Here is a 25324-nt window from a genome sequence, read left to right on the forward strand (position 1 = left end):
GTCTGTGAGGCACCTAAACCACTCTGATTCGATGAATTGAAGGGCTGGTTAGAAAGAATGGATTTACTCAGAGTGGTTAGACAGTGCCATTACCTGGCCATCTTTTCATCATAAGCTATGTGCAGCACTTGGAGAGTTGCATCTCGTTGTGTAGTTTGCTTGATCTGAGCAAGGTGCTCGACTGCCTGATTCAGTATCCCTGCCGGTCTGATGAGTCGAGCAACATTTTGAGTTGTTGCTTCTCACTGAATAGAATCAATGATTCATAGAATCGTTACAGTGCAGAAGGAGGCCATTTGGCCCATCATGTCTGCACGGACCACAATCCCACCCAGGCCCTATTCCCATAACCCCACATATTTACCCTGCTAATCCCTCTGACACTAAGGGGCAATTTAGCATGGCCAGTCAACCTAACCCGCACGTCTTTGGAGTGTGGGAGAAAACCGGAGCAACCGGAGGAAACCCACACAGACACGGGGAGAACGTGCAAGCTCCACACGGACAGTGACCCGAGGCTGGAACTGAACCGGGTCCCTGGCGCTGTGAGTACTAACCACAATGCCACCGTGCCGCCCATTTCACATTCTCTGAGTGCAGTCCATGTTGTCGATCTACACCTTCCCCGACTTGTACTGCACTTCCAAATGATAGCTCTCCAAATGCAGTGACATCCATCGCAGGCGCTTTGGAGAAAACGGACAAGGACAGTAGCTAGGCACTCTTTCTCAAGAGGGTGTAATGTCATTTAGTTTATGCTAACACACTGGAGACAAACACAGCCACTTGTCTCTGTTGCATGAGGTTACCCAGAGTCCCGGTCCTCTGGCATTACATTGCATCTGTAACGCTGTAGTACTTCACACTGGCAGCAGACAGACAGAGGCCGGGGAATGGGCCATTATGAAGGTGCAGGTCTGCAGCCATGGTGAGATTTGGAGTTTAAAGTTTCAACTCAGGATGTTGAGGATTATAAACAACCCGTCTGAGCTCAGGAAGTTTGCGATTGAGGGGCGGGTGGGGGGGAGACTTTGCTATTTGGAATTTGTGCGGCTTTTTTTCTGCTCCCTATTTTAAAGATTTTTTTCTGGATTGTTCTCTGTCCATCAGGCTTTGCAGGAACAGATGAGCTCGACTGTGCAGGAAATAGGGCACCTGATTGACCCAATAACCACAGCTGCTCGAGGCGAGGCTGCTCAGCTTGGCCACAAGGTAAGAAACAGGAGCCATTCGGCCCCTCGAGCCTGCCATACCTGCTATACGAATGATCTTTGACCTGAACGTCTCTCTCCCGCCCACTCCCCAATTCTCTTGATGCATTGAGAGATCAAACATCTGTCTTAAATAAGGTCAGTCATGGAGTGGAGTAGAGAATTCCAAAGATTCACAACCCTTTGAGTGAAGGTGTAGAGGGGACGTGAGGAAGAATGTTTTTTTACACACAGAGTAGTGGATGTCTGGAGTTCGCTGCCTGAGATGGTGGTGGAGGCAGAGACCTGAAACTCTTTTAAAAAGGATCTGGATCTGAACCTTAAGTGCTGTAAGCTACAGGGCTATGGGTCGGTTGCAGGAAGATGGGATTAGCAAGGGCACCTGGATGTCCTCAGGCTGGTATGGATAAGATGGGCCAAATTCTTCTGCGCTGTGACCTTTCTATGGTTGCTGTGAAGTAATTTCTTCTCATCTCAGTCCTAAATGATCGGTCCCTTGTCATAGAGTCATAAAGGTTTACAGCATGGAAACAGGCCTTTCGCCCAACTTGTCCATGCTGCCCTTTTATTTACCACTAAACTAGTCCCAATTGCCCGCATTTGGCCCATATCCCTCTATACCCATCTTATCCATGTAACTGTCCAAATTACATGGCAAGACAAGATTGTACCCGCCTCTACTACTACCTCTGGCAGCTTGTTCCAGACACTCACCACCCTGTGTGTGAAATAATTGCCTCTGGACACTTTTGTATCTCTCTCCTCGCACTTTAAACCTATACCCTCTAGTTTTATTCTCCTCTACCTTTGGGAAAAGATATTGACTGTCTCGCTGATCTATGTCCCTCATTATTTTATAGACCTCTATAAGATCACCCCTCAGCCTCCTACGCTCCAGAGAAAAAAGTCCCAGTCTATTCAGCCTCTCTTTATAACTCAAACCATCAAATCCCAGTAGCATCCTAGTAAATCTTTTCTGCACTCTTTCTAGTTTAATAATATCCTTTCTATAATAGGGTGACCAGAACTGTGCACAATATTCCAAGTGTGGCTCTCGGATCTAGATCCTTGATGTCTTGAGGTTGTCCCCGTGTGGAATCAGTGGATCAATGATGGTCTTTGTTCCAGCTCCTTGTGCTCTTGTTTCCAATGAGGAATTGCTCTTTGCAGGAATATTTATTTCTCTCTCACTCTATCATCTCTAGGTCACTCAGCTGGCCAGTTACTTTGAACCATTGACCCTGGCCTCCATTGGGGTGGCGTCCAAGCTCCTTGACCATCAGCAGCAGATGACCGTGTTGGACCAAACCAAGACTCTGGCAGAGTCTGCGTTGCAAATGCTCTATGCGGCCAAGGAAGGCGGTGGCAATCCAAAGGTACGGTGTGTCACAGAGGACAGTTTTTCAAAATATTGACACTATCTCAAGTTTTCATTTAACTTGGAGGATTTCTTTTTTGCTTTTTCTATAACTTTACGTCAGCTTTTTAACCTGAGATGTTCAGATTCCAGAAGATTAGGACAGTATGTTTATCTGCACACTGCAGCCAGGGTTGCCAAGTCTCCAGGAGACCCCACGACAGTCACTGGGACAAAAATCATTGGGGCATGAAATAAAATAGGAGTTTTGTTTTTGTTTCTGTACTGGTTATCGGACAGATCTGGAAGAAAACCGTTTAATCTCACCGGGTAATGAAGAGCGATTTAACTCCATTTGACATGGGTGCTGGGGTTAATGGGTACTTTGGGTGGCCAATGGTAAGTGGTCCTGGCGATGACCATGTGATCAAATCACCCAATCAGAGTTGGCAGCTGCTGTTAGAAGATCCGAGTGAGCTGCCAGCGAGGAATGGGGGCAGAATGAGATCCCATTCTGGAATATTTTGGAATGGGAATATCCCATTCCTGATTATCAGTGAGGGAGATGCTGGCTGGAGAGACGTAGCTGAGGTAATGAGAGATGAGCAGAGACTGAATTAGCCAATGAGCTGCTCTCATGGTGACATCCCCTGGGTGGGGGTGGGTGGGCCACCATCTTCACTGCACGAGAGGGCCAGCGAGGGGTGGAGGGCTGAGGCACAGAGGGAGCCAGGTTCACTCCACATAGAGGAATGGATCAGCTTTGGTGACCAGCAAACTATAAGATAACATTTTGGCTGCTTTAACTGTGTAAAGGCCCCAACTTACAAGAAAAAGAACAAAGAACACTACAGCACAGGAACAGGCCATTCGGCCCACCAAGTCTGTGCCGACACAGATGCCTCTCCAATCTAATATTTTCTTGCCTCTATGTGGTCCATATCCCTCTATTCGCTGCCTATTCATGTATCTATCCAGATGCCTCTTGAACGTTACTATTGACTCTGATTCCACCACCTCCTCCGGCAGCGCGTTCCAGGCATTCACCACCCTCTGTATGAAAAACTTGCCCCTTACATCTCTTTTAAACTTTCCCCCTCTCACTCTCAACCTGTGCCCCTGAGTAATTGACCCTTCGACCCTGGGAAAAAGACTGACTATCTGCTCTATCCAAGCCCGTCATAATCTTGTAAACCTTATCAGGGTCCTCCCTCATCCTCCGACGCTCCAATGAAAACAATCCAAGTTTGTTCAACCTTTCTTCATAGTCCATATCCTCCAAACCAAGAAACATCCTGGTAAATCTCTTCTGCACCCTTTCCAATGCATCAATATCCTTCCGGTAGTGTGGCGAGCAGAATTGTACACAATACTCCAAATGCTGCCGAACCAAAGTCTTATATTGCTGCAACATGATTTTCCAATTCCAATACACAGCGCCCCGACCGATCAAGGCCAGCATGCCATACACCTTCTTGACCACCTTGTCCACCTGAGTTGCCACTTTCAGGAGGAAAAAACAAGAAAGAGCAAGAAAACTGTCCATTTTACCAGTCTGGGTAAGCTACCCTTACCAATCTGGGTAAACTACCCTTAACAGCCTGGGTAAACTTGCCTTACCAATTTGGGTAAACTAGCCTTACCAGTCTGGGTAAACCCGCCTGGCCAGTCTGGGTAAACTCGCCTTACCAGTCTGGATAAACTAGCCTTACCAGACTGGGTAAACTCGCCTTACCAGTCTGGGTAAACCCGCCTTACCAGTCTGGGTAAACCCGCCTTACCAGTCTGGGTAAACTCACCTTGTCAGTCTGGGTAAACTCACCTTGTCAGTCTGGGTAAACTAGCCTTACCAGCCTGGGTAAACTTGCCTTACCAGTCTGGGTAAACTTGCCTTACCAGTCTGGGTAAACTTGCCTTACCAGTCTGGGTAAACTTGCCTTACCAGTCTGGGTAAACTTGCCTTACCAGTCTGGGTAAACTAGCCTTACCAGCCTGGGTAAACTAGCCTTACCAGTCTCGGTAAACTTGCCTTACCAGTCTGGGTAAACTTGCCTTACCAGTCTGGGTAAACTTGCCTTACCAGTCTGGGTAAACTCGCCTTACCAGTCTCGGTAAACTCGCCTTACCAGTCTCGGTAAACTCACCTTACCAGTCTTGGTAAACTTGCCTTACCAGTCTGGGAGACAACGTTGGCCGAGTTGCAAGAGTATGTACCGTGTACCTGGTGGATGGAAATTTCTTGCATCTTTGTAGAAATTTGATGTCTGTGTCGACATGCGCGATCTTCTTGGAAATTTCTTGCATCTTTGTAGAAACTTGATGTCTGTGTCGATATGCGCGATCTTCTTGGTCTTGCATCTTTGTAGAAACTTTGTAGAAACCATCCACCAGGTACACGGTACATACTCTTGCAACTCGGCCAACGTTGTCTACCTGATACGCTGCAAGAAAGGATGTCCCGAGGCATGGTACATTGGGGAAACTATGCAGACGCTGCGACAACGGATGAATGAACACCGCTCGACAATCACCAGGCAAGACTGTTCTCTTCCTGTTGGGGAGCACTTCAGCGGTCACGGGCATTCGGCCTCTGATATTCGGGTAAGCGTTCTCCAAGGCGGCCTTCGCGACACACGACGGCGCAGAGTTGCTGAGCAGAAACTGATAGCCAAGTTCCGCACACACGAGGACGGCCTCAACCGGGATATTGGGTTCATGTCACACTATTTGTAACTCCCACAGAGTTTCACTGGCTGTCTTGTCTGGAGACAATACACATCTTTTTAGCCTGTCTTGATGCTCTCTCCAGTCACGTTGTTTTGTTTCTTAAAGACTTGATTAGTTGTAAGTATTCGCATTCCAACCATTATTCATGTAAATTGAGTCTGTGTCTTTATATGCTCTGTTTGTGAACAGAATTCCCACTCACCTGAAGAAGGGGCTTGGGGCTCCGAAAGCTTGTGTGGCTTTTGCTACCAAATAAACCTGTTGGACTTTAACCTGGTGTTGTTAAACTTCTTACTGTGTAAACTCACCTTACCCGTCTGGGCAAACTCGCCTTACCAGTCTGGGTAAACTCACCTTACCAGTCTGGGTAAACTAGCCTTGATGTGGAGATGCTGGCGTTGGACTGGGGTAAGCACAGTAAGAAGTCTCACAACATCAGGTTAAAGTCCAACAGGTTTATTTGGTAGCAAATACCATAAGCTTTCCGAGCTTGCTGCTCCTTAGTCAGATGGAGTGGTCTCTGTTCTCCGAAAGTGCACAGACACAGAAATCAAGTTACAGAATACTAATTAGAATGCAAATCTCTACAGCCAGCCAGGTCTTAAAAGGTACAGATAATGTGGTTGGAGGGAACATTAAACACAGGTTAAAGAGATGTGTATTTTCACCAGACAGAACAGCTGGTGAGATTATGCAAGACCAGGGGCAAGCTGTGGGGGTTACTGATAATGTGACATAAATCCAACATCCCGGTTTAGGCCGTCCTCATGTGTGCGGAACTTGGCTATCAGTTTCTGCTCAGCGACTCTGCGCCGTCGTGTGTCGCGAAGGCCGCCTTGGAGAACGCTTACCTGAAGATCCAAGGCTGAATGCCCGTGATTGCTGAAGTGCTCCCCCACAGGAAGAGAACAGTCTTGCCTGGTGATTGTCGAGCGGTGTTCATTCATCCATTGTCGTAGCGTCTGCATGGTTTCCCCAATGTACCATGCCTCGGGACATCCTTTCCTGCAGCGTATCAGGTAGACAACGTTGGCCGAGTTGCAAGAGTAGGTACCGTGTACCTGGTAGATGGTGTTCTCACGTGAGATGATGGCATCCGTGTCGATGATCCGGCACGTCTTGCAGAGGTTGCTGTGGCAGGGTTGTGTTGTGTTGTGGTCACTGTTCTCCTGAAGGCTGGATAGTTTGCTGCGGACAATGGTCTGTTTGAGGTTGCATGGTTGTTTGAAGGCAAGAAGTGGGGGTGTGGGGATGGCCTTGGCGAGATGTTCGTCTTCATCAATGACATGTTGAAGGCTCCGGAGGCGATGTCGTAGCTTCTCCGCTCCGGGGAAGTACTGGACGACGAAGGGTACTCTGTCCACCGTGTCCCATGTTTGTCTTCTGAGGAGGTCGGTGCGGTTTTTCGCTGTGGCGCGTCGGAACTGTTGATCGATGAGTCGAGCGCCATATCCTGTTCTTATGAGGGCATCTTTCATCGTCTGGAGGTGTCTGTTGCGATCCTCCTCATCCGAGCAGATCCTGTGTATACGGAGGGCTTGTCCGTAGGGGATGGCTTCTTTAACGTGTTTAGGGTGGAAGCTGGAGAAGTGGAGCATCATGAGGTTATCCGTGGGCTTGCGGTACAGTGAGGTGCTGAGGCGACCGTCCTTAATGGAGATGCGTGTTCCGCACACATGAGGACGGCCTAAACCGGGATGTTGGATTTATGTCACATTATCAGTAACCCCCATAGCTTGCCCCTGGTCTTGCATAATCTCACCAGCTGTTCTGTCTGGAGACAATACACATCTCTTTAACCTGTGTTTAATGTTCCCTCCAACCACATTATCTGTACCTTTTAAGACCTGGGTAAACCCGCCTTACCAGTCTGGGTAAACCCACCTTACCAGTCTGTGTAAAGTCACCTTACCAGCCTGGGTAAACTCGCCTTACCAGCCTGGGTAAACTCGCCTTACCAGTCTGGGTAAACTCGCCTTACCAGTCTGGGTAAACTCACCTTACCAGCCTGGGTAAACCCGCCTTACCAGCCTGGGTAAACTCACCTTACCAGTCTGGGTAAACTCACCTTACCAGTCTGGGTAAACTCACCTTACCAGCCTGGGTAAACTCGCCTTACCAGTCTGGGTAAACTCGCCTTACCAGTCTGGGTAAACTCACCTTACCAGTCTGGGTAAACTCACCTTACCAGTCTAGGTAAACTCGCGTTACCAGCCTGGGTAAACCCGCCTTACCAGCATGGGTAAACTAGCCTTACCAGTCTGGGTAAACTCACCTTACCAACCTGGGTAAACCCGCCTTACCAGTCTGGGTAAACTCACCTTACCAACCTGGGTAAACTCACCTTACCAACCTGGGTAAACTCACCTTACCAGTCTGGGTAAACTCACCTTACCAACCTGGGTAAACTCACCTTACCAGCCTGGGTAAACTCACCTTACCAGCCTGGGTAAACTCACCTTACCAGTCTGGGTAAACTCACCTTACCAGCCTGGGTAAACTCACCTTACCAGTCTGGGTAAACTCACCTTACCAGCCTGGGTAAACTCACCTTACCAGTCTGGGTAAACTCACCTTACCAACCTGGGTAAACTCACCTTACCAGTCTGGGTAAACTCACCTTACCAGTCTAGGTAAACTCACCTTACCAGTCTGGGTAAACTCACCTTACCAGCCTGGGTAAACTCACCTTACCAGTCTGGGTAAACTCACCTTACCAACCTGGGTAAACTCACCTTACCAGTCTGGGTAAACTCACCTTACCAGTCTAGGTAAACTCACCTTACCAGTCTGGGTAAACTCACCTTACCAGCCTGGGTAAACTCACCTTACCAGCCTGGGTAAACTCACCTTACCAGCCTGGGTAAACTCACCTTACCAGCCTGGGTAAACTCACCTTACCAGTCTAGGTAAACTCACCTTACCAACCTGGGTAAACCCGCCTTACCAGCCTGGGTAAACCCGCCTTACCAGCCTGGGTAAACTCGCATTACCAACCTGGGTAAACCCGCCTTACCAGCCTGGGTAAACTCGCATTACCAGCCTGGGTAAACTCACCTTACCAACCTGGGTAAACTCGCATTACCAGTCTGGGTAAACTCGCATTACCAGTCTGGGTAAACCCGCCTTACCAACCTGGGTAAACCCGCCTTACCAGTCTAGGTAAACTCACCTTACCAGTCTGGGTAAACCCGCCTTACCAACCTGGGTAAACCCGCCTTACCAGTCTAGGTAAACTCACCTTACCAGTCTGGGTAAACCCGCCTTACCAGCCTGGGTAAACCCGCCTTACCAACCTGGGTAAACCCGCCTTACCAGTCTGGGTAAACCCGCCTTACCAACCTGGGTAAACCCGCCTTACCAGTCTAGGTAAACTCACCTTACCAGTCTGGGTAAACCCGCCTTACCAGTCTGGGTAAACCCGCCTTACCAACCTGGGTAAACCCGCCTTACCAGTCTAGGTAAACTCACCTTACCAGTCTGGGTAAACCCGCCTTACCAACCTGGGTAAACCTGCCTTCCCAGCCTGGGTAAACTCACCTTACCAGTCTGGGTAAACCCGCCTTACCAGTCTGGGTAAACTCACCTTACCAGCCTGGGTAAACTCACCTTACCAGCCTGGGTAAACTCGCCTTACCAGTCTAGGTAAACTCACCTTACCAGCCTGGGTAAACTCGCCTTACCAGTCTAGGTAAACTCACCTTACCAGCCTGGGTAAACTCGCCTTACCAGTCTGAGTAAACCTGCCTTACCAGCCTGGTTCTGAAAGGGAATCTCGGCAGCACAGGTGCAGAATGAGCTGTGAATGTCATCACTTATTTTAAATGAAACCAGAAGTCCTCCAGGTGTTATCGACTTGGCTCGGTATAAATGACTGCCCTTTGCTGTGATCGTAGTGGAGTGATTGTGAGTATGTGTTGTTTTCCACCTGTTAGGCAGCTGCTTTGTGTGAATTTGCAGTGGGATTGCTTTGCGCTGGTCACTTCCTGACACTTTCCTCACAGCAGTTTGATCCTCTGAGTTTAGCAAAGTCAGGCACAGGTTGTAGAACTGGCAAATTCAATAGCCTGTCACTGATAACTTGATGTGGAGATGCCAGCGTTGGACTGTGGTAAACACAGTAAGGAGTCTGACAACACCAGGTTAAAGTCCAACAGGTTTAAGATAAACCTGGTGTTGTTAGACCCCTTACTGATAAATTGGGACAATTTAAGATAAGAACATGAACTTAACTGTTGAACTGTTCCAGTCAGCCTGTGCTTGATATTCCATTGCATCTTGCAAGAAGCAATGTCATTGTTTCTCTGGAGGTTTTGTAAGTTTTGAGTCTGCAGCCTTTCCCACTGAGATTAATAATAAACCTCCTTTTCTTAGCGTTCTGACAACCGGTTTTCAGGCACTAAAGTCAGTCAGCAGTCAATGTTGGACTGATACAGCAGCAGGGCTGACATTCCCGCAGCCAGCAATCTGCTTTGGCTCTGCATTCATAGAATCCCTACAGTACAGAAGGAGGCCATTCGGCCCATCGGGTCTGTGCCGACCACAACCCACCCACGCTCTATTCCCATAACCCCACACGTTTACACTGCTAATCATCTTGACATTAGGGTCAATTTAGCATGGCCAATCAACCTAACCCACGCATCTTCGGACTGTGGGAGGAAACCGGAGCACCCGGAGGAAACCCACGCAGACACGGGGAGAACATGCAAACTCTACACAGTCACCCAAGGCCGGAATTGAACCCGGGTCCCTGGCGCTATGAGGCTGTGCCACCGTGCCACTATATCCCAATTCAGGTGAACGATTCAGAATGGCAGCTCTGTTTGTATCACAGTCAGTGGAGATTTTGGAGTTAATCCTACCTCACCAACAGGAGGCTAACTCTCTGTCCTGAGCTCCCCTTTGTGCCGGAGTTCCCGTGAGGATACAGTATTACATAAATTTCTTTCATTTTTTTTAACTTTTCAATTCCGTTGTGTTTATGGAAATCATGGATACCCCACAGTGCAGAAGGAGGCCATTTCGGCCCATCGGGTCTGCACCGACCACAATCCCACCCTATCCCCGTAACCCCACATATTTACCCTGTTAATCCTTCTAACCTACGCGACCAGGAGCACTAAGGGGCAATTTTAGCCAGTCAACCTAATCAGCACACCTGTGTTGTTGTGTTGGGAGAAACGATTCACAACAGTCAGTTAGGCAAAATGATGGCTCGCTCCTACTCACTAACTCAATAACCAAAAATCCATCCACTAACCAGCTCCCAGACCAGGACTTGTGGAGTATATCATTATTGGGTTTGATTAACGTTTTGTACAGTTAACTTCTGATTTCCTTTTATGAACACTTGGTGTGTATGCTATTGTTTTTAAATTCTCTTTGAATTGTATTTTTGTCATATTAAGTTTGGCTCATAATCAGTGTGTCTAATGCAGCTCTTCCTGCCGTGTTCCTGTGTGTGGGATTATTCATTTGGCAGTGGGCAGGACACTGATTATGAATGTTTTGAGGTGGTTTGTGCTCACTCTTTATAATCTTTCTTGTTTCCTCCCTGTCTGGTGGCCTCTGAGAATTGTACCAAAGCGGCAGCTCAGAACTTTGTTAGGAAATTCGGGCTTACTGTATGCTGCAAGTTTTTCCATGAATGCCTTACTAACTCGATGTGTGTTCTTACTAACTGTGTGTGTGTTTCCCTCAATGATTTTTAAAGCTAAACCTCTCTGTTTAATATTACTGTGAGCAGGAATGATGTGAATGTTCTGGTGAATGTTCATATCTTGGTTCCCATTTTGATCTGATTTGATTTATTATTGTCACGTATTATTATACAGTGAAAAGTATTGTTTCTTGCATGCTACACAGACAAAGCATACCGTTCATACAGAAGGAAAGGAGAGAGTGCAGAATGAAGTGTTACAGTCATAGCTAGGGTGTAGAGAAAGATCAACTTAATGCGAGGTAAGTCCATTCAAAAGTCTGAGCAGCAGCAGGGAAGAAGCTGTTCTTGAGTCGGTTGGTACGTGACCTCAGACCTTTGTACCTTTTTCCCGACGGAAGAAGGTGGAAGAGAGAATGTCCGGGGTGCGTGGGGTCCTTGATTACACTGGCTGCTTTCCTGAGGCAGTGGGAAGTGTAGATAGAGTCAATGGATGGGAGGCTGGTTTGCGTGATGGACCTGGCTTCGTTCATGACCCTTTTGTAGTTCCTTGCGGTCTTGGGCAGAGCAGGAGCCATACCAAGCTGTGATACATCCGGAAAGAATGCTTTCTATGGTGCATCTGTAAAAGTTGGTGAGAGTTGTCGCAGACATACCAAATTTCCTTAGCCTCCAGAGAAGTAGAGGTGTTCGGTATTCTTAATTATAGCGTTGGCGAGGAGGGACCAGAACAGGTTTTTTGGTGATCTGGATACCCAGAAACTTGAAGCTCTCAATCATTTTCACTTCAGCCCCATTGATGTAGACAGGGGCATGTCCTCCACTACGTTTCCTGAAGTTGATGACTATCTCTTTTGTTTTGTTGACATTGAGGGAGAGATTATTGTTGCCGCACCAGTTCACCAGATTCCCTATCTCATTCCTGTGCTCTGTCTCGTCATTGTTTAAAATCCGACCCACTACGGCAGTATCATCAGCAAATGTGAAAATCGACTTGGAGGGGAATTTGGCCACATTCATAGGTGTATAAGGAATATAGTAGGCGGCTGAGAACACCAGAAGGGTCACCAGTGTTGAGCATGATCATGGAGGAGGTGTTGTCCTTATGGATTGTGGTCTGTGCGTTAGGAAGTTTAGGATCCAGTCGCAGAGGGAGGTGCTGAGTCCCAGGCCACAGAGTTTGGAGATGAGTTTTGTGGGAATAATGGTGTTGAAGGCTGAGCTGTAGTCAATAAATAGGAGTCTGACATAGAATGTCTTTGTTATCTAGGTGTCCCAGGGTTGCCACTAAACAGGTTAATAAATACTGTTATACGCACAAACCCCTCAGGATTTCCCTAACTAGTGTGGTGAACACCAGGAAAGCCTTTATGGATTTACAAACTGCTGTATTTCGAACTTGCATATCATGGCTGAAGCTGGCTCGGGATATTTTTATACAGAAACACTAAATCAAATTAATATCCATGTGAGATAGTGTGTGTTGTTCGGGTTATGCATGTTATCAACCGTGGAGGCGAGAAAGGGCCAGGAAGCGATCTCCGAACGGGAATATCAGAGTGTGCTGCATTTGTGTGGTTATTCTCTACCCCGTATCTCTGCTCACATTTGCTTGGCTGGCTCCTAATGTGTTCTTAGTGTTGATTGAATGGTGCTTCCTGGCCTCCGGCTAATTCTGGTCTGGCTGGAACTTTTTCACGGTTCAGTAACAACTTTGTTCCTCTTGCTTAAATCTTCCAATGGTTTTGGATAGCTGCAGCTGCTGACAGTGCCAGGGATGTGTGTGTGCTGGGGATTGGTGAGGGGGGTGCCTTGAGTGAGTGAGAAAGTCAGGGGCAACTGGTCGAGTGTGCGAGTGCCAGGGGGGGTCTTGAGGGTGAAGGTGAAAGTGTGGGGTGAGAGTGCCGGGGTCGGAGGGGGGGGGGGGGTATGCGGGTGAGAGTGTCGGGGGGGTGAGAGCGCAGTGGGGGTTATTTGGTGAGAGCGTGGCTCAGAGTTATCAGTAATCTACGTTGGGGATGTCTGATCTCCGTGTTGAGGCTGCTAGCTCAGAGAGCAGCTTCTCGGCATCATTTCTGAGTTAAGCCCTGTGACTGCTCCAGCTTAGTGTTTGCTTTGTGGAAGCACGCTGCCTGCCATTATTGCGGGATTAACTGTGTCCCACTATTGTCAGCATTACAATGAGGACGTTATGTCATTACACTAACCACAGGCAGTGATGAGGCAGCACGATGTGGGAGAGTTACAAATAGCCAAGTCAATCCTTCCTGTCTTTAATTATTTCCAGTCGGGTGATGCAAACAAAAAGATCCAAAATGCTTTGTGATGCGGCATTTCAGATGATTTGAGATTGCTGAAGGATAAACGATGGCCCTCTGACAACTTGTGCTCAGATATCTGCATGACTTATTGAGGGGACATGGGTCCAAGCTGATGGGCAGGAGATTTAGGGGGATGTGAGGAAAAGCTTTTTCACTCAGGGGGATGACAGTCTGGAATGTGCTGCCTGGGAGGGTGGTAGAGGCAGGTCTCCTCACATCCTTTAAAATGTACCTGGATGAGCACTTGACACATCATAACATTCAGGGCTAGGGGCCAAGTGCTGGTAGATGGGATAGGTGGGAGGTCAGGTGTTTCTTGCGTGTTAGTGCAGACTCGATGGGCTGAAGAGGCCTCTTCTGCACTGTATGATTCGATGATTCACTAGTGGTAATCTTCCAAATTTCCTGAAATTCTTGAAAACGTCAAAATCACTCTTGTAAAATCTCTATTCAAGAAAGGAGGGAGACGGAAAGCAGGAAGCTATCGGCCAATTAGCCTAATGTTGGTCAAGGGGAATATGCTGGAATCCATTATCAAGGAGCTAGTAGCAGGACACTTAGAAATCATGATACAATCTGACAGAGTCAACACATGAAGAGACTAATTTATTAAAACTCTTTGAGGAACTAACAAGCAAAGTGGATAAAGGGGAACGTGTGGATGTGGTGTCCTTGGATTTCCAAAAGACATTCAGCCAGGTGCCACATCACAGGTTACTGTTCAAAATAAGAGCTTGTAGTGTAGTTGGTAACATGTTAGCATGCATACAGGATTGGTTAGCCAACAGGAAGGAAAGAGTAGGGAAAAATGGGTGATTATCGAGTTAGCAAATTTTTACAAGTGGCATGTCACAGGGATCAGAGCTTGGGGCCTCATCTATTTACAATCTGTATCAATGACTTGGATGAAGGGGCTGAAGTTTTGGCAGCCGAATTTGCTGATGACACCATGATATGCAGGAAAGTAAGTTGCCAAGAGGACACAACATCTCCAGAAAGATTTAGATGGGTGAAGTGAGTGAGCAAGAAGTTGGCAGCTGGGGTATAATGTGGGTAAATGTGAACTTGTCCACTTTGGTGGGAAGAATAGACAAGTTGTATACTGTTTAAATGGTGAGAGAAGGCAGAACCCGGCAGTAAAGAAGGTATGCTGCAATATAAATCACAAAGGATTAGGGCTGGGATCCTCCCAAAAAAGTTCTTAGTGTCGAATTTGTGGGAAAACTGGAGTAATTCACGCTGGTTTTTCCTGTGGGGGTTCGCACTAGAATCTCCCACTCTCTGTGCAATGCAGAGGCCACCACTGTGATTATCATTACATTTCAGGGCCTCTGCGAATGCGCAGTGGCCCCAAACTGTCATCCTCCAGATCGCTCCGCAGCTCGATCACTGGGATCCCCGCAGTGCTGCCCCCCCCCACAGCCTGATCGCAGCCCCTCCCAGCCATCCGCGGGCCAACCCGAACCTCCCCCCCGCCCCCCCCCCCCCCCCCCCCCCCCACCCTCCCCTCCAGAGGCAGGATCCCGTCCCCACAGCCCACCTCAATCACTGGCCTCCCTCCAGCCCCTCGATCGATTGCAGTGGCAGAGTGGCAGCGGGACCTCCACCCTGATCATCCCTAGGCCCCACCCCTTGGCACTGCCCCATGCCTGACGAGTGGTGCCAAGGTGCCCCCTGGTCATCGGTACTTTGCCCTTTGGGCACTGCCAGGGGCTACCTCCCCACTGTCGCCCAACCCACTGGAGGGCCCCGTTTACCCCCTCTTCACTCCAGCAGGGTCGTAGTTCCCTGAAAGTGGGAAGCTAGTCTGAACCCCGCTGGAGTGAACGGCACAGTAGCACAGTGGTCAGCACTGCTGCCTCACAGCGCCAGCGACCAGAGTTCAATTCCCAGCTTGGGTCACTGTCTGTGTGGAGTTTGCATGTTCTCCCCGTGTCTGCGTGGGTTTCCTCCGGATGCTCCGGTTTCCTCCCACAGTCTGAAAGACCTGCTAGTTAGGGTGCATTGACCCGAACGAGCGCTGGACTGTGGCGACTAGAGGAATTTCACAGTAACTTCATTGCAGTGTTAATGTGAGCCGTACTTGTGACCAATAAATAACTTTACTCCTGGCGGGGTGGGAGATGCTAGCGGGCCTGGAGAATTCAGTCCTGGGCCTGCTAAACACATTTAAATTACAGTTAAATTAAATTAAAATAACTTACCTGGTGTTCCCGTCGGTTTACAGCGCTTATCAGATGGCGCCGGATATCCCGCGCTGGGAGATGCACATGTGGCGGGAATGCATGTGCAAATCCCACGAATCAGCCGACACATGATTCTCCCAGCCCACAGAGCTAAGTTTTGGAGAATCGCCCCCCCCCCCGCCCCCCCCCCCGCCCCCCCCACCGAGGATGCAGGTACAGCAAGTGATTAGGAAGGCCAACAGAATGTTCTGATGAAGGGACATCCAGACTCGAAACGTTGGCTCTATTCTGTCAGACCTGCTGAGATTTTTCAGCATTTTCTGTTTTTGTTTTTGTTTCAGATTCCAGCATCGGCAGTATTTTGCTTTTATTGGAATGTTGGTGTTTATTGAAAGAGGAATTTATTCATACATAGAACATAGAACATAGAAAGCCACAGCACAAACAGGCCCTTCGGCCCACAAGTTGCGCCGATCACATCCCCACCTCTAGGCCTATCTATAGCCCTCAATCCCATTAAATCCCATGTACTCATCCAGAAGTCTCTTAAAAGACCCCAACGAGTTTGCCTCCACCACCACCGACGTCAGCCTATTCCACTCACCCACCACCCTCTGAGTGAAAAACTTACCCCTGACATCCCCCCTGTACCTACCCCCCAGCACCTTAAACCTGTGTCCTCTCGTAGCAACCATTTCAGCCCTTGGAAATAGCCTCTGAGAGTCCACCCTATCCAGACCCCTCAACATCTTGTAAACCTCTATCAGGTCACCTCTCATCCTTCGTCTCTCCAGGGAGAAGAGACCAAGCTCCCTCAACCTATCCTCATAAGGCATGCCCCCCAATCCAGGCAACATCCTTGTAAATCTCCTCTGCACCCTTTCAATGGCTTCAACATCTTTCCTGTAATGAGGTGACCAGAACTGCGCGCAGTACTCCAAGTGGGGTCTAACCAGGGTCCTATAAAGCTGCAGCATTATCTCCCGACTCCTAAACTCAATCCCTCGATTAATGAAGGCTAGTACGCCATACGCCTTCTTGACCGCATCCTCCACCTGCGAGGCCGATTTAAGAGTCCTATGGACCCGGACCCCAAGGTCCCTCTGATCCTCTACACTGCTAAGAATGGTACCCTTCATTTTATACTGCTGCTCCATCCCATTGGATCTGCCAAAATGGATCACCACACACTTATCCGGGTTGAAGTCCATCTGCCACTTCTCCGCCCAGTCCTGCATTCTATCTATGTCTCGCTGCAACTTCTGACATCCCTCCAAACTATCCACAACACCACCTACCTTGGTGTCGTCAGCAAACTTACCAACCCATCCCTCCACTTCCTCATCCAGGTCATTTATGAAAATGACAAACAGCAAGGGTCCCAGAACAGATCCCTGGGGCACTCCACTGGTCACTGACCTCCATGCAGAGAAAGACCCCTCCACAGCCACTCTCTGCCTTCTGCAGGCAAGCCAGTTCTGGATCCACAAGGCAACAGCCCCTTGGATCCCATGCCCTCTCACTTTCGTTAGAAACAAAAGGGTTGTTAGGGAAAAAATTGGACCTCTCAGGGACAAAAGTGTGGAATTATGCTTAGAGCCCAAAGAAGTAGGGGAGATCCTAAATGAATACTTTGCGTCGGTATTAACAAAGGAGAGGGATGTGTTGACTGGGAGTGTCTTGGAGGGGAGTGTTGGCCCGTTAGAGAAAATCTCCATTACAAGGGAGGAAGTGTTAGGTTTTTTAGGGAATATAAAGACTGACAAATCCCCAGGGCCTGATGGAATCTATCCAAGGCTGCTCAGGGAGACGAGAGATGAAATCGCTGGGCCTCTGACGCAAATCTTTGTCTCGTCACTGGAGACAGGTGAGGTCCCAGAGGATTGGAGGAAAGCTAATGTGGTCCCGTTATTTAAGAAGGTAGGAAGGATAACCTGGGAAATTATAGGCCGGTGAGCTTGACGTCTGTGGTAGGGAAGTTGTTGGAGAGGATTCTTAGAGATAGGATGTATGCGCATTTAGAAAGGAATAAACTCATTAACGATAGTCAGCATGGTTTTGTGAGAGGGAGGTCATACCTCACTAACCTGGTGGAGTTTTTTGAAGAAGTGACTGGAATGGTTGATGAGGGAAGGGCCGTGGATGTCGTCTATATGGACTTTAGTAAAGCGTTTGACAAAGTCCCTCATGGTAGGTTGGTGCAAAAGGTTGGATCTCATGGGATAAAGGGGGAGGTGGCTAGATGGGTAGAGAACTGGCTTGGTCACAGAAGACAGAGGGTGGTAGTGGAAGGGTCTTTTTCCGGCTGGAGGCCTGTGACTAGTGGTGTTCCGCAGGGCTTTGTATTGGGACCTCTGCTGTTTGTGATTTATATAAACGATCTGGAAGAAGGTGTAACTGGGGTGATCAGTAAGTTTGCGGACGACACGAAAATGGCTGGACTTGCAGATAGTGAGGAACATTGTCAGAGGCTACAGAAGGATATAGATAGGCTGGAAATTTGGGCAAAGAAATGGCAGATGGAGTTCAATCCAGATCAATGCGAAGTGATGCATTTTGGTAGAACTAACGTAGGGGGGAGCTATACGATAAATGGCAGAACCATAAAGGGTGTAGATACGCAGAGGGACCTGGGTGTGCAAGTCCACAGGTCCTTGAAGGTGACATCACAGGTGGAGAAGGTAGTGAATAAGGCATATGGCATGCTTGCCTTTGTAGGACGGGGCATAGAGTATAAAAGTTGGGGTCTGATGTTGCAGTTGTATAGAACGTTGGTTCGGCTGCATTTGGAATACTGCGCCCAGTTCTGTTCGCCACACTACCAGAAGGACGTGGAGGCTTTAGAGAGAGTGCAGAGGAGGTTTACCAGGATGTTGCCTGGTATGGAGGGGCTTAGTTATGAGGAGAGATTGGGTAATCTGGGGTTGTTCTCACTGGAAAGACGGAGGATGAGGGGTGACCTAATAGAGGTGTATAAAATTATGAAAGGCATAGATAGGATGAACGGTGGGAAGCTTTTTCCCAGGTCGGTGGTGACGTTCACGAGGGGTCATAGATTCAAGGTGAAGGTGGGGAGGGGGGGGAGCGGTTTAACACGGATATCAGAAGGACGTATTGTACACAGAGGGTGGTGGGGGCCTGAAATGCGCTGCCAAGCAAGGTGGTGGAGGCGGACACACTGGGAATGTTTAAGACTTATCTAGACAGCCACATGAATGGAGTGGGAATGGAGGGATACAAAAGAATGGTCTAGTTTGGACCAGGGAGCGGCGCGGGCTTGGAGGGCCAAAGGGCCTGTTCCTGTGCTGTATTCTTTGTTCTTTGAATCGAGTATATAAGTCTAGATGTTTCGCTACAGTTGTACAGGGTGCTAGTATGACCACACCTGTCCAGTTTTGGTCTGCTTATTTAAGAAAATATTATTAGTATCATTAGTAATTCAGAGAAGGTTCACTCATCTGAGTCCTGGAATGAAGGACTTATCTTTCGGGGAAAGGTTGAGCTAGTTGGGCCTATACCCATTGGGGTTTAGAGGAATGAGAATGATCTTATTGAAACTGATCAGGGTCTGGCAGGGTGGATACTGAGAGGATGTTCCCCATGGGAACAACGCTTAAACATTGGCTTCTCCCATTTCAGACTGAGGTAAGGAGAGACATTTTCCCCAGATGGTCGCGATGGATCCTCTTCCTCAGAGAGCAGTGGGAGCTGGGTCATTGAATCTATTCAAGGCCAAATGAGGTAGATTTTTGATTGACAAAGGAATCGAGGATTATAGGGTGGGAGGGGATTGAGATTGCAATCAGTTCAGCACGCTCTTATCGGATGGCACAGCAGGTCTGATGGGCCAAAGCTCCTCATTTTTGTGTTCCTGTGCACAGGTAACATGATTTCAGCACCTCTGGTCCCTGGCTGCATTTCTGTAGTGCCTTTCATAACCTCAGGGAGTCCCAAAGCACCTCAAATGGGAAGCTGGGGTTAAAATTCAGCCAGCCTTGCTCAAATTGAAAAGTGGCGCAGGCTCAAGGGACTGAAGGACCCATTCCTGTTCCTATTTTCCTCATCTCACTCTTATCAGAGAATTGAATTTTCCGATCACCCTTCCAGGAATGGAGATGGGAGCAGAAACAGGCTGTATTGATGAGTGAGGTAGGGACTTGGGAAAGAGGGAGAAGGAAACTGGATGGGGTGGAGGAGCAGTGAGGTTGGAGACCATGAAGGAAAGCTCTCGAGGGGCAATGAAGTCAGAGACAGAACTGGAAAAATGGGTCGATATAAAATCAGAAAATGCTAGAATTAGCCAGCAACTCAGGCAGCATCTGCGGAGAGAAAAAAACCTCGTCAACATTTCAGGTTGTGGCTTTTCCACAGATGCCGTCTGACCTACTGAGTTCTAGCATTTTCTGTTGCTAATTTTGGATTTCCAGCATCTGCCCCTGAAGTGGCCATTCACTTCTGCCAAACCACCACAGAAAAGTCAAAAAGGAATAAAACCTGATGAAAAACCACAGAAGACAAAGGCAAACTCAGCCCTGACGCCCCTGCAAGTCCTCCTTACCAACATCTGGGGGCTAGTGCCAAAATTGGGAGAGCTGTCTCACAGACCAGTCAACATAGTCATTCTCACGGAATCATACCTTACAGATAACACCTGGGACACCACCATTTCCATCCCTGGATATGTCCTGTCCCACCGGCAGGACAGACCCAGCAGAGGTGGAGTGGCGGCACAGTGGTATACAGTCGGGAGAGAGTGGCCATGGGAGTCCTCAATATAAAGTCTCATGGCATCAGGTCAAACATGGGCACAGAAACCTCCTTTTAATCACAACTGTTAGGGACCAGATCAGAAACTCTGAGGTATTTTATGAAGTTAGCCTAGAATCTATCTTTTACTTTTGATTTTGGCATTCGGGTGAGCATAGTGGCCTCTTTCTGCACTGTAGGGTTTCTATTTCTATGAAGGTGTTTCACTCCAGGTATGATTCAAGTGACCCACTAGGAAGCTTTTAATAAAAAAAACGCCATTTAAGAACACAGTTAAAATATAACACAATAATTAGCATAACTTTTACCAAATAAAATACTTAAACATGACAAAGTATAATTCTTAACAGCTAGCTATCTCTTTTGTTCCAATTTCACAACATTCCATAGACATAACTCTCTCCTTCAGAATTAGTTAACATCAAAAACAAATGTACTATCGTGGATGCTAGATTTCCAGCCTTTTAACACCTCTGGACAGAGATCCAGACAGACACCTGTCATCTGACTCTCATACAGCAGACTGTCCAAGAAATATATATCCTCAAGGAGCAGAACTTCAGAGAAATAAACCTAGTCTCTGGCAGATCCCAGTCTCCAGGCTTCACAGACTCAGGGCTACTTCTTCCTTCCAGAGCTCCAAAAGGTAACTGAGTTGATTTCTCTGTGTAAACCTAGCTCCACGCAGTCACATGATTTGTTCCCTGTTAATCATCCTAATCAAGCCCTATTCTGCAAAACCCCAGGGGAACACTGAGAAAAACAGAACAGCATTAGTCTAGATCAAAACAAACATTCTAGCAATTATGCAGCTGCAGTAACAATACAGGGCTGCCACATATTGACCCATTGGCACTAATAAAATGGAAAAGAGTGCACAGAAACATGGCAAATACATTTCTTAAATGCACAGTACCTGGCTTTTTCCCAGGGTGAAAATGGCTGCTACGAGAGGACACAGGTTTAAGGTGCTGGGGGGTAGGTACAGGGGAAATGTTAGGGGGAAGCTTTTCACACAGAGGGTGGTGGGCGAGTGGAATTGGCTGCCGTCAGTGGTGGTGGAGGCAAACTCAATAGGGACTTTTAAGAGACTCCTGGATGAGTACATGGGACTTAATAGGATGGAGGGTTATAGGTAGGCCTAGAAGGTAGGGATGTGTTCGGCACAACTTGTGGGGCCGAAGGGCCTGTTTGCTGTAGTTTTTCTATGTTCTTTCTATGTTCTAACTTCACACAACCTACTAAACCCCGCTGACGTGCCCAGTCTGTGGGCATGGCGTGTGCCCAGTCTGTGGGCATGATGTGTGCCCAGTCTGTGGGCATGATGTGTGCCCAGTCTGTGGACATGATGTGTCCAGTCTGTGGCCATGACGTGTGCCCAGTTTGTGGGCACGACGTGCCCAGTCTGTGGGCGTGATGTGCCCAGTCTGCTGGCACAACATACACTTTTAATTGTAATTAGGTCCAGGTTTGTTCAATGTATTTCAGGGTTGCTTATTAATTTCTCATTTAGATGTCCCCATTTATCTGCATTTAATACCTCAGTTCCCAGAACTGCAGATTATATTCTAAAACATGTAAACTACAAACTAGATATTCATGATACCAGCGAGACCTGCCTGCGGTGAGTATAACCGAACATTGTTATGTTGTTTTGTGCTTTGCTAAGAGATTGAGACTGGATTGCGATGAACCAGGTTCCTTAGATGTCCCACATATGGAGCACTGCTCACCCAGTGACATTATTAAATTGAGTTGAATTGATTTGATTTGATTTATTATTAGGTTTTAGGTTTATTTATTATTGTCACAAATAGGTTTATGTTAACACTGCAATGAAGTTACTGTGAAAATCCCCTGGTCGCCACACTCCAGCACCTGTTCGGGTAACACTGAGGGGGAATTTAACATGGTCAATTTAGCATGGTCAATGCACCTAACCAGCACGTCTTTCGGACTGTGGGACGAAACCGGAGGAAACTTGCGCAGACACAGGGAGAACATGCAAACTCTGCACAGACAGTGACCCAAGCTGGGAATCAAACCCAGGTCCCTAGCAACGTGAGGTAGCAGTGCTAACCACTGTGCCACCGTGCCGCCCACTGTCACATGTATTAGTATAAGTGAAAAGTATTGTTTCTTGTGAGCTATACAGACAAAGCATACTATTCATAGAGTCTATAGGGAGAAGGAAAGAAATGTACTGTTTCAGTTATCGATAGGGTGAAGAGAAAGATCAGCTTAATATAAGGTAGGTCCTTTCAAAAGTCTGATGGCAGCAGGGAAGAAGGTGTTTTTGAGTGGGTTGTCTTACTGTTGAATAGTGTGAACTTGTGCTAATGTGGAAGGCCCCTGATATGACCCGAGTGAGTCTTATCATCCTGGTGTGTTGCATTTTGCCAAGTGGATTTAGCTGTGCAATATATGATATTTTATGTTGGAGCCAGTGTCTCCCAAGTAGTAACGCGGTTGTGTACCAATCACTCTGCAGGCTGCACACACGCACGATGCCATTACCGAGGCTGCTCAGCTAATGAAGGAAGCTGTGGATGACATCATGGTGACCCTGAATGAAGCTGCCAGTGATATCGGGATGGTGGGAGGTATGGTCGATGCCATCGCTGATGCAATGAACAGAGTGAGTCCTTTTCATGTCCTTTTCTGCACAAATTGTTCTTCTTATTCACCACTTTCAGTGACCAACTTTTAGCAACCTGAACTTGCATCTATCTAGCAGTTTAATATAGAAAACTCCCCAAGGTGCTCCTCAAGAACAACATCAGATAGAAACCAAAAGAGAAAATATTGGAAAAAGCTTTGGCAAAGGATCAAAACGTCAGCTCTTTTCTCTCCTTACAGATGCCGCCAGACCTGCTGAGATTTTCCAGCATTTTCTCTTTTGGTTTCAGATTCCAGCATCCGCAGCAATTTGATTTTGACATCAGACACAATTAGACTCTGAGCCACGTTTCAGAGATGACCAAAAGTATACGGTCAAAGAGATAAAGAGAGTCTTAAAGGAGCGGCGAGATATTTAGAGAAAAGAGATTGAGGGTTGGAATTCCAGAGTGTGGGTCCAGGGAAACTGAAGATAAAACCACTCATGATGGAACAGCTGACATTGGGGATGTTGAAGAGATCAGTGTTGTTTAAAGTTTATTTATTCGTGCCACAAGTAGGCTTACAGTAACATTGCAATGACGTTAGTGAAATTCCCCTGGTCACCACACTCTGGCACCTGTTCGGGTACACTGAGGGAGAATTTAGCACGGCCAATGCACCTAACCAGCACGTCTTTTGGACTGTGGGTGGAAACCGGAGCACCTGGAGGAAACCCACGTAGACATGGGGAGAATGTGCAGACTCCGCACAGACAGTGACCCGAGCTGGGAATCGAACCTGGGTCCCTGGCACCGTGAGGCAGCAGTGCTAACCCACTGTGCCACCGTGGTGCAGAACTCTCCAGAGAATTGTGGGGCTGGAGGAGGTTACAGTGATAGGGAGGGGCGAAGCCATGGAGGATTTGAAAACAAGGATGAGAATCTTTTCTGGTCTGGGAGCCAGTGTGGGTCAGTGAGTAGAGGAATGATATTGGAATGGGATTTGGTGTGAGTGGCTTCGGAGAGTGGAGGATGGGAAGAACACATCTGGGATATCAGAGGCACAGATAAGGGGCAGAGACAGGCCAGTATTTGAGGGGAAAGCAAGTGACCTTGATGATGGATATCACCAAGGTGCCTGAGATAGATCTAATTGGTGAGGAGCTCAAAACCAGAGACGTAGAGAGATTTGGAAATCCAAGTATAGAAATCAGACTGAATACGTGTTCCAATATTCCGTGACATAATGAGGGATCAGCTCCAGGTTGAACATGGCTCTGAAATTGCAAATGATCTTTTAATTGTAACTCAGTGCGATTTGGGTTGTAATTAGAATGGTGTTGTAAGTGGAGTGTGGCATTGAGGCCAGCAGCACTGTGTAATATTCCTGTCATCCCAACCGCACTTTCCAAATTCCAGCCGGCCGATAAACAGCAATGTCAGCACATTGTCCTGTTGCTTCATCAGTGTGCTAAATAGAATCCACCCAGCGTCCTGTTTCGATGCGTCACTCACTCCATCTGCTGTTGTTTCAGACAGTGTGTGCATGGTGTGGAGATTTTTCCTTTTTCCCTGAGCAGCGTGTTCACAGTATGAAGACACATCGCGTTCTGTCACACTCCCCGCCTTTGAGCGCGCAGTGAAAATTCAATTGCCTTGTGGCAGGAACTGCCCCAGGCCATTAGCCTCAGGCCGACACCAAGAAAATGGTCACCACACTCGATCCTCTTTCTGTTGCCTTTAGTCCCAACGATCGTGTCGAGCAGATAAAGACCATTCTCACTCCCTGTTACTAGCTCATTGTTAGCCAGTCAGTGGGTGTTAATAATTGGATTCCTTGCTGACGCTATCCTATTTCCTCCATGTTCTGTCTTGCAGCTTGATGAGGGCACCCCCCCTGAGCCTGAAGGAAGTTTTGTGGATTATCAAACCACAATGGTCAAATATTCCAAGGCCATTGCAGTCACGGCTCAGGAGATGGTGAGTAAGACATGGACAGCCTGATGGGAGTGTCACACCGGCTTTGTGAACCGCGCGCGGATTGGCCTGCTGCAGTGCAGGATGTACACAGGTGCACACACATAGAAAAGTGTACATCTCACACATGTATACAAGCTACACCATACCACACATACCACGTAGGCACACACCAGACCCTGTACATATACAGGCACACACCCCACACACAAACAGCCACACACCACACACATACACAGGCACATGCCCCCCCCCCCCCCCCCCCACACACACACACACAGCCACACACAGCCACACACACACACAGCCACACACACACACACACAGCCACACACACACACAGCCACACACACACAGCCACACACACACATACCACCACACACAACACACATATACAGCCACACACACACACACACACAGCCACACAGATATACAGCCACACACCACACACGTATACAGCCATGCACTGCACACACACATACAGCCACACACATATACAGGCACACACAGGCCACA

The 25324-nt window shown here is 47.9% G+C and overlaps 1 protein-coding gene across 7 annotated transcripts in view; it reads left to right on the forward strand.

Moving 5' to 3' along the window:
* The window catches only part of LOC144480588 (talin-2), a 410923-nt gene that overhangs the window by 326731 nt on the left and 58868 nt on the right, over window positions 1-25324 (forward strand). For all 7 annotated transcript variants that reach the window (XM_078200210.1, XM_078200216.1, XM_078200214.1 and 4 more), the window contains 4 exons: window positions 1111-1212; window positions 2417-2587; window positions 22723-22869; window positions 24710-24811. In XM_078200210.1, the coding sequence (XP_078056336.1) occupies window positions 1111-1212; window positions 2417-2587; window positions 22723-22869; window positions 24710-24811 (522 nt within the window). The remainder of the gene's footprint in view (window positions 1-1110; window positions 1213-2416; window positions 2588-22722; window positions 22870-24709; window positions 24812-25324) is intronic.

Source organism: Mustelus asterias, chromosome 29 (genome assembly GCF_964213995.1).
Source record: "Mustelus asterias chromosome 29, sMusAst1.hap1.1, whole genome shotgun sequence".
NCBI lineage: Eukaryota > Metazoa > Chordata > Chondrichthyes > Carcharhiniformes > Triakidae > Mustelus > Mustelus asterias.